Raw genomic sequence first — 13022 nt, forward strand, 5'->3', positions numbered from 1 at the left:
ATCCCAAAGGAGTTAAAAGCCTTATGTCCGTATAAAAACCCGCACATAGGAGGGGAGCAGGGCTAAAAGGCAAAACAAAGCACAACGTGCATATAAATGTTTATAGCACCTTTGTTCATAACTGCCCAGTCTTGGAAGCAGCCAAAATGTCCTTCACCAGATGAGCGGAAGGCTAAGCTTTTGTGCATCCAGACAGGGGGATACTTTTCAGAACTAAACTTGCACTATCAAGCCTGGAAATGGTATGGATGAACCTTAAATGCGTACGACTAAGCAAAAGAATCTGCAAGGCCACAGACTGTAGGATTCCAAATATATGACATTCCAGGAAGGGCAAAGACTCTGGAGACAGTGAATACATCAGTGGTTGCCAGGGGTCAGGAAGAGAGGAATGAATCGGGGGAGCGCAGAGGATGTTTGGGGCTGAGAAAGTATTCTGTAGACAATATTTTCTATACCTTACGCCGGCTATAATGGTGGATACATGTCATTGTCTACATCTGTCAAAACCCATGGAAATACACAACACGAAAAGCCAACCCTAAGGCAAATGATAGACGTTGGTTAGTAATAATGTATCAGTCTTGGCTCATGGATTATAACACTGGACCACACTGATGCAACATGTTAATAATAAGGAAAACTGGGAGGTGAAAGGGTGAAGGGTTATATGGGAACTCTCTGTCCTTTCTGTTCATTTTTCTGCGAACTGCAGTAAAAAAAAAAAAAAAAAAATTAAGTCTACCAATTTAAAAGAAAAGAACACAAAGGGAAAGTGAGCCGGGTGCCAGTCAGGGAGAGTTCTGAAATGCATACAAATCAGCCTGGACTCTCATCCTGTAAACACAACCGTTTTTGAAACAAGGCAGTGACAGAGTTTTGCTCTGAAAAGAAAATTCTGGTGACCCTGCAGGCTGAAGAATCTAGGAAAAAGAGAGCCAGGGACGAAGAAGCAGATTATAGCAGCAGGGAGGTGGGGGTGGGTCCGAATGAGCTAGGGGCCGTGGGGAGGGGTTGGGGACACAGCAGAGGAAGCCACAGGACTTGGCGACAGCCGTCCCCATGCATCCAGACGTGTGTGGGAAAATGAGGGTCAACGTTTCCGTCTGGTTTCTACATTAAACTATGGGGCAGACAATGGTGGTGCTGACAGAGGAAGAAGAACAGAGGAGATGGGGAAGATGAGCTTGGTTTTTGACCGTGACGTTATTTTATTTCTCACAGGATACGGATGTGGAAACGCACAGAGGCAGCTCCAGACACAGGTAGGCAGCACAGAAAAGAGGTCAGGCTGCCTTCGAAACTGATTGATGTGTGTCGAACCACATCACGTAACCTCCAGCACATGGGAGTGACAATATACTCTGAGTCAACAAGGGAAAGAAATCTAGTCTATTTTCTAAACTTGACGGTGCCCGTGAAAGGAAAATATTGCGTTATTTAGCCTATCCCTCCCAAAAGAAAACAAATTTTTCTAAAACCTCTATTTCAGACATATTTATAAGTGGCTTTTGTGTGATGCTGTGGTTACTATGGCTACTGACAAGTGATCCCCAAATGCAGTGGTGTAAAACAAGCATTTATTATGCTCACGAACTCGATGGGTCAGGAGATCGGACAGGGCACGACAGAGACGACACTCTCCACTCCACACTGTCTGAGGCTGGACCCGTCTGAAGGGCCATTCACTCGCACATCTGGCAGCTGACGCTGGTCGCTGGCTGAAGGACTCCGGTTCCTCTCCATGTGGGCCCCTCCCTGTGCTCTCTGTGTGTGGGCTGGTTTTGGGTTCCTTCCAGTCTGGTGCCTGGATTCTCAGGGCCAGATCCCAAGAGACAGAGACACGTGTAGGCGCCAAATCCTTTCGTGACCCAGCCCTGGAGGTCACAAAGACTCACTTCCAGCACGCCACACAGGTCAGAGCAAACACAAGCCCTCACCCAGGCTCATGGCAGGGGAGGGGGGCATCAGCCTCACCTCTCCACGGAGGAGTGTTCATGACACCGTAAGAAGTGCATGTAGGATGGGATTTGGTGCAGCTATCTCTGGGAAATTAAATCTGCCCACGTGAAAATCCAAGCATTGTTTCAGTCTGTATGACTCTTCGGAAAAAAAGAAACATTTAGGGAGGACAGGCAGGGAGGGTCACTGATAAGTCAAACCTGTCACAACTCAAACCTGCAAACTTCATCCACGCAGAGTCCACTCTGTTCCAGGAAGAGAGAAACATTCAAATCCAAATGACACGGACAGTCAAACATTCAGGAATCGAAACCTAGCATGGTCGCCAGAGAACCCAGTGTTTTTCTCCGCCTATATAAAAGAAATGTCCTACTGAAGCTTAGATGCTTGGACCCAGTTAGTGGCGCGAGAGGAGAGGCGAGTGGTTCTGGTGAATGTCCTGGGGACACAGTCTGCACCTCCCCCACGGCACACAACCCATGCCAAGTCATGCCCCATGCTGCCCGGCCGCTTCCTCGCCCCTCTTCCATTCACCCAACATAAGCAGCTCCTTGTAAAGTTCTGTTGCTCTCCGGTGCCGCTTAGCTGTTTTTAAAGGACTGAAACAGGGGCGCCTGGGTGGCGCAGTCGGTTAAGCGTCCGACTTCAGCTCAGGTCACGATCTCGTGGTCCATGAGTTCAAGCCCCGCATCGGGCTCTGGGCTAATGGCTCAGAGCCTGGAGCCTGCTTCCGATTCTGTGTCTCCCTCTCTCTCTGCCCCTCCCCCGTTCATGCTCTGTCTCTCTCTGTCTCAAAAATAAATAAACGTTAAAAAAAAAATTAAAAAAAAAAATAAAGGACTGAAACAGACAAAGATTCAGGTAAGAAAATAAAATACGCATTGACGGATGCCCGTTTAAAACCCAGCACAGTTAGCAGAAAAATCAGCTTATTTTCCAAGACACAGAACACCAAAGAGCAGAAGTTGTGTCAGTGGAAACAGCTTATTAATTTACTCGCCCAAAGTTTTTTCTCTAAATTCTTCATCCTTGGGGGACCTGGGTGGCTCAGTCGGTTAAGCCTCTGACTCGTGATTTCGGCTCAAGTCATGATCTCTCGAGTTGTGAGATACAGCCCTGCATTGGGCTCCATGCTAAGCAAGGAGCCTGTTTAAGATTCTCTCTCTCTCTCTCTCTCTCTCTCTCTCTCTCTCTCTCAAAAAAAAAAAAAATTTAAAAAAACCTACCACTAAAACAAACACACACACACGCAAATAAACATACCATAACCAAGAAGTTTATTCCGTGAACACAAGATGGTTCCATTTGTCATGTAAGTTGAAAGAAAAAAATCCATGTTACTGGAAAAAAACAAAAAACCTTTAACAAAATTCAACACCTGCTCCTGAGGGGTTCTTTCTAACCACTAAAAACAGAAACTGATGTATACTTTCTAAAATACTTAAAATAAAACTGTGTAAATCTCTGTCCTAAAGCCAGCCGCTTAGTGACTGGAGAGACGCTGAAGGCTGCCTCACTCAGGTCACGAACAAAGACAAAGATACCCACTATCTCCACTAAATATTAACGTTGGATCCAAGCTCAGCCAATCCATCAGACAAGAAAGCAGAGATGTAAGAACACTCAGACTCTATTCGCAGGTGCTGATAACAATCAACCTGGAACACCCAAGAGAATGCACGATAAAAAGCTGAGACAACCAGTGAAAGAATGTAGTGAAACAGCAGACTAAAATAGCCATCACGAAAGTTTGGCGATGCACTCTGAGCATATGGAGAAGTGCACTGTCACCCTCCTAGTAGAAATGCAAGTACTCCACCTAGGGAAGGCAATGTGATAATAACCAAACAATTACAGACTTATCTACTATGTGATCCAACAGTCCCTTCTCTAGGCACATATCCCAAAGAAGGACTGACAAAAACTGATTTTTCAGCACTCAAGACAGGAACGGATAGATCATTTTTTTAACAATGATACACATACACAAACCAAGACCAGATACTGTGACAGATACACCGGGCTATTATTCACTTCAAAATACAAGAAAATATTTGCAATAACAAAAGGCTGGAAAGCAACCCAAGTGTCCGGCAACATGGGACTGATTAAACTATGATACATCCATAGACTCCAACACTCCCCAGCTCTAAGTGAGTAATAAATACTACCCCTAGTTACCGTATGGAGTGATCTCCAAGATACGATTGAAGTTAAAAAAAGCAAAGTGGGGAAAAGTGTACAGGGCATGCTACCCATTCAAGAAAGGAGAGGAACTGGGATAATTGTGTGTGTGTGTGTGTGTGTGTGTGTGTGTGCGCGCGCGCACGGGCGCACGCACGCGTGCACAATTGTGTACATAGATAATTTCTTTTAAATTCTTAAAAATTTATTTACTTATTTCAAGAGAGAGAGCAGGCACAAGTGAGGGAGGGGGAGAGAGGAAGGAGAGGGAGAGAATCCCAAGCAGGCTCTGTGCGGTCAACGCAGAGCCCGACATGGGGCTCCACCCCACAAACCACGAGATCATGACCTGAGCAGAAATCAAAGAGTGGGACTTGACTGAGCCACCAAGGTGCCCCCATATGTAGTTTTTTAGGTGCGCAGACAAACTAAAATATTTTTCAAAACGTGGAACATCTATAGGAGAAAAGGGAAGTAGAGTAAATGAGACAAAGATAGATACGAGACTTCTACGAATATACCTTATTTTGTACATTCGACTTTGGAGCCATGTAAATATTTTACTGAACAAGGGTTACAGCAGTGAACGTGGTATTCTCCACGCGATCCTGTTTCTAAGGCTATGGACAAAGCCACGCGGGAACAGGAATCAACAGAACTAACAGGACAGTCCTGACCGGTGAGCAGGCTTAAGGAAAGTGTGCTGGGCAAAGCCAGAGGCAAGAGTGAGTGGTAACGAGAGACTGTAGCACAGGACTTACCTCAACCTTGCTCTCGGGTTCATGATCAGCAGCCGAGAAATACACAACCTCCTGTACTTCATCCCTGGGCCGAGCTGAATTTTTCCCGAATACCACCAGACCGTCCTTAGCACGTGGTGGGAAGGCCACAAAACAGTAACTTGGAGGAGCGACAGCCATCCTGCAAAGAGAGAGAATGGAAACAGCCCTAAGGTGGAACATTCCAACAGTTTCACCAGCGAAAGCGGTTTTAGTGTCGAACTGTGTGCGGCTAGTTCATTAAGAGAGCCCAGCTGGCACAGGAAGGTAGGGCGCCTGGAGCAGAACTGCGGAGACCAGACGGTGGTTAGTGCTCCGTGGGATTAAACTAGCTCAGTTTTGCAACAATCTGCAGTGGCAGCCAAAGGGCGATGATGTGAGAGAACGGAAAGGAGGCTATTGTTCCCGGCAGAAAACACACATGGCAATCTGTCCCAGTAATAGAAAAATCATTAAATGTACTCGTAACAGTGTCCTCCCCAACTGTCTTGGAGCTCGAGATGTGTGGCTTCTCGGGATGTAACGGATTTTGGGGTGGTGATGGGGAAATGGGTCTAGAGATAAAGTGAAAGATATTCCCCCTATTTTATATATTTTTACTCTACCTCCATGACATAACACTCCAGGATCTCTTGGTTTTCCTCCAACCTCTCCAGTGTTTCTGGGCTGGCTTGTGCGCTTCTACCTGGCCACTGAGCGTCCTCACTGCTTGATTCTTCCTTCCTCATTTAATGCTCTTTTCTTCCTGGAAAAACTCATCCATGACCATTGGTCACTTAGGTGCCCATGACCTGCACATCTGATTCCAGCCAAGTTCTCTCCTTGAGCTCCCGACCCATAGGCCCAATGCCTCCCTGATACCCAAAGCTGACTTCATCCTCTTCTTCCCTAAACTGGGTCCCTTCCCACAGATCTCTATCTCATTGGCCATCCAATGAACTATCCATGTCACTGGAACATCTGGAGCTCAAGAACTATCCTTATCATCTGCTTCTCTGTTATCTAACATAACCACTAAATTCCACCTGTAGATTCGATCTTGTAAATCTCTTTGGAAAGTATCCACTTCTCCCCATCTCCACTACCACCACTCTGCACCAAGCCTCCAATACTAGCCTGGATCCCCACCAGTAGTAAGAAGTTATTGCATAGCCACCATTATTCCCCCTCCAAAACACTGGCACGTGCCAGCCAAAGTGATCTTTTTATTATTTTTTTTTAATGTTTATTTTTGAGAGAGAGAGAGAGAGAGAGAGACAGAGTGGGAGTGGGGGAGGGTCAGAGAGGGAGGGAGACACAGAATCTGAAACAGGGTCCAGGCTCCGAGCTGTCAGCACAGAGCCCGACACGGGGCTCGAACTCACGGACCGCGAGATCGTGACCTGAGCCGAAGTCGGACGCTTAACCGACTGAGCCACCCGGGCGCTCCCAAAGTGGTTTTTTAAAAGGAAGATTTGATCATGTCAGTTGTGTCACCCTGCTTAAAATCCTTCAGTGATTTCCCATGGTTCTTAGAATAAAGAACCAAAATCTGATCAAGCTCGTGCCTCCTCCCCAGCCCCGTCTCATGCCACCCGCCACTCTGTTCTCTCAACTCCAGCACACAGACCTTTTTCCAGCCCCTCCGATCCTCCCACGGCCTTTGCACATGCTTCACCCCTGTTCCTGAGCACTCCTCTCTCTGTTCCTTATACCAAAACCATTTGCCTAGTGAACTCCTACTCCTTCACGCACCAAACATCAGTCAAATTTACATCGCTGTATTGTATGCTCTCGCAGAATCCCCTCCTTTTCCTTTATAGCAAATCTCCACCTGAAATCTTTATGTAATGATTTTACTACCAACAATCAACACTTGGTCTTTCCACCCAAAGGCTAAGCAATATGAAGGCAGGGAAACCACGTCTCTCTTGCAGCGCCGTAAACCCAGCTGTGCGCAATGTCTTCTGCAGGGTTGGTTTTCAAAAAATAAGAAACAAGTGCTCTTTTCATCTTTCTTAAAACCGAAGCCAACTCTCTACAGCTCTTTCTCACCACCATGCCTCTGCACCTGGCTGGAACTCCCTGCCCGGGTCTGTGCCTTTCCTTCAGGATCTGATTCAAAATCCCTTCCTTTCAGGATGCCTTCCACAAAGGACTCTCATTTTCTCAGCATCCATAAGGCCTCCAGTCTGTTCTAAGATGATGTGCATTTGTCTGTAAATGTACTGCTTCAAATGTTTCAAATAAAGATGCCTGAGGGCAGGACGCAGGCCACGCAACCACAGCAGCCCCTTTCTCAAACCCCTACTATAGGCCCTCGACAAACATTATCTGTTAAGCCAATTGTCATATGTGTGTCGTCAATGTGTTTTAATGATTCCAAATGCAAGTGAGAAGTAAAGCAATGATCCCAGCAAAGCCACTGGGATTCAAAACTCAGCCGCACCACCTGCTACTGTGTGAGCTTGAGCAAGTCACTTTCCCTCTCTGGGCCTAGGTTTTCCCTTCTGCAACTGTTTTGCCCCAGGCCATAAGGTTATTGTATCAAATGACGTGATGCTTGAGAACATACTTCACAAGCTGTGAAAGCTAGGCAAGCATAAGCTATTTTCTTTGGGTTTTGACTGTTCAAACAGAGCGGCATCTCAAAATTTCTACAAGTCAAGCCAGTCAAATCCACCTCACTCATAACTGGGGCAGTTACCCAGTCGCAGAGTCGGCAACATCTCTGTGAGGGACCATATTGCTATGTCTGCATCCAGGCTGCTTCAGATTCGTCTGTACGTGCACACCCTGGGCTGTCCAAAGTCCTTCCCTGCACTGGGCACCCGAGGGCACCGACAAGTGGAGGAGCCCAGAGCTCTAAAATAATCCCCTCCGAGCTCAGAACACTACCCCACTCACACTGTGAGAAAGAACCGGCAGGAAGATTAAAAAAAAAAAAAAAATTCCAGTTCCTTCTCCAATTATCCTTTTCTATTTTCACAAGAACTGCATTATCTTCAGACTTGAGAAGCAGGGAGAAGTTAACCAAAACTCCGTATGTGTAAGAAAGACCTAGAATAATTAGAAGACAAAATGCTTTAATAGCGGGTTGCTAGAATTTGAGGGTGGGAAGAATTGCTGGCTGAGCCAGATAAAGTGAAACAAATCCGGAAGATAAGATGGAGAAGGGGTGCATTTACCTGCGTTTGTAATGCCTCTCCTATGTGACACGACTCCCCTTCCTCCCCTATCATTGGGTCATTTCAAAAGTGCTGGTGTCTCCCCTATGAGCAGGGGTCCTTAAAAATGGTAGCAATGCACTGGTCTTGCATTTATGAAGCTGTATCTGTAGAAAATAAATAAAACAGGGCTTTGACAAGCACCTATTCTATTCTTCTGTCAGGACGTCTGCTTGGTCAGCGAGATGTATGGGTCACGTGACCATGACCTGGATGTAGGCAACACAACCCCAGGGGTATGTGGGCCCAGAGAGGCTGGCTTTTCCACTGAATCTTGTGAAAGCCTGGGAATGCCAGAAGGGAGCAGAATTGCAATGCCTATTTTTTTTTTTTTAATGCTAAATGAACCAGCAAACTGTGTAACACATCCAGTAGCAAACCAGCCAAGGGTAATTGTCCATTTATTTTTCCTGGATCACCATTCTAGACACTTACTAGCCCCAGAGATGACTTCGCTGGATCCTTTTCCACTCTCTAGATCAATGCTGTCCGGAAGAACATTCTACATTGATGGAAATGTTCTACCTCCAGTGTCCAATATGGTGGCCATTAGCCTCACAGTTAGTGTGATTAAGGAAATTAATTTTTATTAACAACCTTAATTAGTTTAAATGTAATTAGCCACACATCTCATTACCAAGTAATAGGAATGCTATTGGACAGAGCGTCACCATAACCTCGCAATAAACCCAGAAATGAAGATTTTCACATTAAGCCTTCCAATAATCCCTTAAGTGCTTCCTTGGGAAGCGCTCCACATATTCTAATGGCAAAATATGCTCTCATCCATATAAACTGAATTACCAAAGAGGAGATAGCACGCTTCGAGAAGACCCCAGAAAACAAACGTTAGGAAGTAGCTACCGAACTCACCTGGTGGACTGAGTTTAAGCAAACTTGTTCTCAAGAAGCTGAAGGTGATCAAAGCCCTGGGTACCAATTCATTTCCCTTGATGTGAGTCTCATATTCCTAACCCTGAAAACACCATGTGTAGTGTTCCCATTACTGCCTAGCAATCTTTTGGATACTTCTCTGGTCAATTCCACTTTTTATCCGCCAAATGAACTAAATGAACAATTCCATTTTTTATCTCCTAAATGAACTTTTGAGACTTTCACTTCTTTTCAAACCTCCAACTACCTCCTCTGAGCAGACATCTCACCTCCTCCTCCACAAAGAAGAGATGGCTGGGGGAGGAAGACGGTGTCAGATATAGGATAAGCAGCTTTTAAGGTCCTGTGGCTGGAGAAAGGGCAAGGAGCTAATAAGTCAAAAAGCCAGAGCTGAGGCCAGAGAGAATGGGGAAGAGGCTGGAGAAGCAGGGAGACAGGCCAGTCCATGTTAAGCCGTGAAGACCACGGCAAGGATTTCAGTGTCTATCCCATGATAGACACGGATGTCTAACCCACTGGAGGCTTTTTTTTTTTTTTTTTTAATATATGAAATTTATTGTCAAATTGGTTTCCATACAACACCCAGGGCTCATCCCAAAAGGTGCCCTCCTCAATACCCATCACCCACCCTCTCCTCCCTCCCACCCCCCATCAACCCTCAGTTTGTTCTCAGTTTTTAACAGTCTCTTATGCTTTGGCTTTCTCCCACTCTAACCTCTTTTCCCACTGGAGGCTTTTAAGCCGAGTTTTAGGTAGAAGGTAGAGCCAGTGCACATTGGCAATTTTTCAAAGAAGTTGGCTGTGACGGAAAGAGCTCCTTAGATGTAAATGAAGGGGTTGACAAGTAATTCTATTTCCATATATTCACCCTAAGGAATGATCAGGAACACAGACAAGGTTTATGCACAAAAATGTTCAACACAGCAGTACTTATACAGGTGTAAAACTGAAACTTAAGTGTCCAGCATCACAGTAGCTGAAAACTCATGCTACATCAATGCCATTACAAATGTTTGTGAAGTTTTTCAATGTTCATTGATTTTTAAGAGAGAGAGAGACAGAGCACAAGCAGGGCAGAGAGCGAGGGAGACACAGAATCCAAAGCAGGCTCCAGGCTTCGAGCTGTCAGCACAGAGCTTGACATGGGGCTTAAACTCACAGACGGCGGGATCATGACCTGAGCCAAAGTAGGACACTTAACCGACTGAGCCACCCAGGCGCCCCGAAGAATTTTTAACTGCATGGAGAAATGGCTGGGGAGGGAGATCCAAAATAAATTATTTTAATTATGTAAAACTATGCATAGGAAAGACTAAAAGGAAATGTGCCCAAAATATTAATAGTAGGAGCCTGACCACTGAATTGTTTCTAATTTTTTCATATTTTCCCTTAATTTCTAATTTTCCTACAACTATTTACACTTATACACACACACAAAAATGAGTTTTTAAAAAATAAATCCAAGGGACAGTACCGATTTTAGAATTTTATTTTAAAGAAAACACTTTGTCTCTACTTCTGTGTCCTGACACATCTAAAATTTCAAAACCGGCAAATTCTTATCAGTTATGACATTCTTATCAGGATGACATTTTTAAGAAATGTTTATTATTTATTTTTGAGAGATAGAGAGCACAAGCAGGGGAGGGGAAGTGAGAGAGGGGGACAGAGGATCTGAAGCAGGCTCTGGGCTGACAGCAGTCAGTCCAGTGTGGGGCTCGAACTCACAAACCATGAGATCATGACCTGAGCCAAAGTCGAATGGTCAACCGACTAAGCCACCCAAGCACCCCAGGACGACATTTTTTTATTGAGGTGCAATTGACGTTCATTATATTAGCTTCAGGTATACGACAATGATTCAGTATGTGGACACATTATAAAACGATCACCACAATAAATCTCGGTGACATCTGTCACCATACATAGATTTTTTTTTGCTTGTGATGAGGACTTTTAAGATCTACTCTCTTAGCAAGTTTCAAATATGCAATACTGTATAATATATATTGTTAACTATAGTTGCTATGACGTATCTTATATTCCCAGGAGTTATCTATTTTATAACTGGAAGTTCATGCTTTTGACCCCCTTCACCCATTTTGCCCATCCCTCATTCCCTAAGAATGATACCTTTTATTCGGCATTATCATAATTATTCTCTGATACTTTCTTTTACTTTTTTCTACAGTCTGCCTAATTCAGAATTCCTCAAGGAGCACACAAATTTTCATTACTATTATTCACACAAATAGTGGGGAGGCCTCTCGCGGCGTTGCCCCTCTGTTGAGGCGAAAAGAAAAACGGGCTCTTCAGGAAGCCAATTCTCTGCCGACCTTGAGATGAAATGCTTCTGGACGTGATTCAAGGAAACTCCATTTTGTCCCTATTATCTGTCAAAAACACTAGTCAACATACCAGAGAGTTACACGACGAAAGAAAAAAAATCGGACAAGTTAACTCATCTACATACCGTATAAAACATGCGTTTTGACATCTGTGTTTACAAGATTTTTTATAAACTATTCAATTTTTCATGCATGACACCAGAAACTAAGGGTTTTTTTTTTTGCCTTTTCCCTCAATAACCTTATATAGTATTATGATGTGATATTCCCCTCCACAAAGAAAAGTAAACTAAAATTCAATGAACTCCCAATCGCACATGCTAATATAGAAATTTACTGCATGAAAAAGTGTTCATTTGTTTATGTTTGGCTTTAGAAAACAATATAACCGTTTGAAAATGGGTTTTGTTTTTTTTTTTTTTATCATAACTACTCTCTACTTAAACCGGCATTAAAATGAGTGGACAGAGGTTCCTCAGAAATAAAGCCTGATTGATGGCTTTAAAAAAAAATCTTGCTTGTTTTGAGATGCAATTCTTTTTATTATTATTATTATAAATGTTTTTTCACTTTTGGGAGAGAGAGCATGAGCGGGGGGGAGTGGGGAGGGGCAGGGGGGTGGGGGACAGAGGATCCTAAGTGGGCTCTGTGCTGACTGCAGTGAGCCCGACGCGGGGCTCGAACTCACGAGCCGTGAGATCATGACCTGAGCTGAAGCCAGATCCTCAACAGGCTGAGCCACCCAGGCGCCCCTTGAGATGCAATTCTTAGCCACTTTCTGAGTCATCCCATGAGAGATGGGGAGCAGCATTCACCCCAGGCCTGAAATGGAACCTAGCTGTACCTAAAGCTGTGTTTTCCAAACGGCATGTTGTGGCCCTTTTGAGGGTTACGAAATCAACTCAGTGGATAGGATCAGTGGTTTTTTGTTGTTTTTTTTTAATAGACAAACATTTTTTAATAAAACAATATATGCATCACACTTAATAAGGGTAAGTGTTGTTACAAGAAACTTTTAAGTTCAGGTATATACATGTAAACATGTAAGTGTGTGCATAAACTGGGAGGAGATACAATATTTCTCTTTCTTACTGCGGGTCTCAAGCAAAAATCTTTAAAAGCAACAGGCTTAAAGGGTAGGTCTACTGAATAAGGCTTCTTTGTGGTAAATACCAATTAGGATTCTTGCCAAGTAAGCGATAAACTAATAGTTCCGATTAATGAAACACTGCAATTTAACTCCCATGGATAGTTAAACTGACAGGTGCTTCCTAAAACGTACTTGCTAAGAATGTTTTAAAGTACATTTATCTGTAGTCTGTATTGTGTATTTTCTCAAACTGGATTATTCTTCATGTCCTATGCTACAGGAAGACTGGAGGCTGGGCTAAGGATACAAATTGCAACTATTAAAACAGAAGGTAGCTGCTATTGTTTCTGTGGGGGAGAAAAGGAGTCAGATTATTCACCAGCTGGAATGGTAAGAAAAAAAAATAGCTGGTACTTTTCCTTCTCCCAGCCCCCGCCTCCAGCCACTTCTCTGTATAAGCCACTTGTCTTCCTTCAGACGAGCCCTGTCCAGTAAAAAATTTCTGCGATAATGGAAATGTTCTGTATTTGTCCTGTCCAATACAGTGGCCACTAGCCAG

General features: G+C 44.2%; 1 protein-coding gene across 2 annotated transcripts in view; it reads right to left on the minus strand.

The window, feature by feature from the left end:
• SCRN1 (secernin 1) overlaps positions 1-13022 on the minus strand; it is a 62637-nt gene that overhangs the window by 35125 nt on the left and 14490 nt on the right. The window contains exon 2 of one of the 2 annotated variants that reach the window (XM_049641645.1): positions 4908-5067. In XM_049641645.1, the coding sequence (XP_049497602.1) occupies positions 4908-5066 (159 nt within the window). In that variant the 5' untranslated portion in view covers position 5067. Of the gene's footprint in view, positions 1-4907; positions 6129-13022 lie in introns of those variants that run through there. The other variant, XM_049641644.1, reaches the window with a different exon arrangement.

The sequence above is a fragment of the Panthera uncia genome, chromosome A2 (assembly GCF_023721935.1).
Source record: "Panthera uncia isolate 11264 chromosome A2, Puncia_PCG_1.0, whole genome shotgun sequence".
NCBI lineage: Eukaryota > Metazoa > Chordata > Mammalia > Carnivora > Felidae > Panthera > Panthera uncia.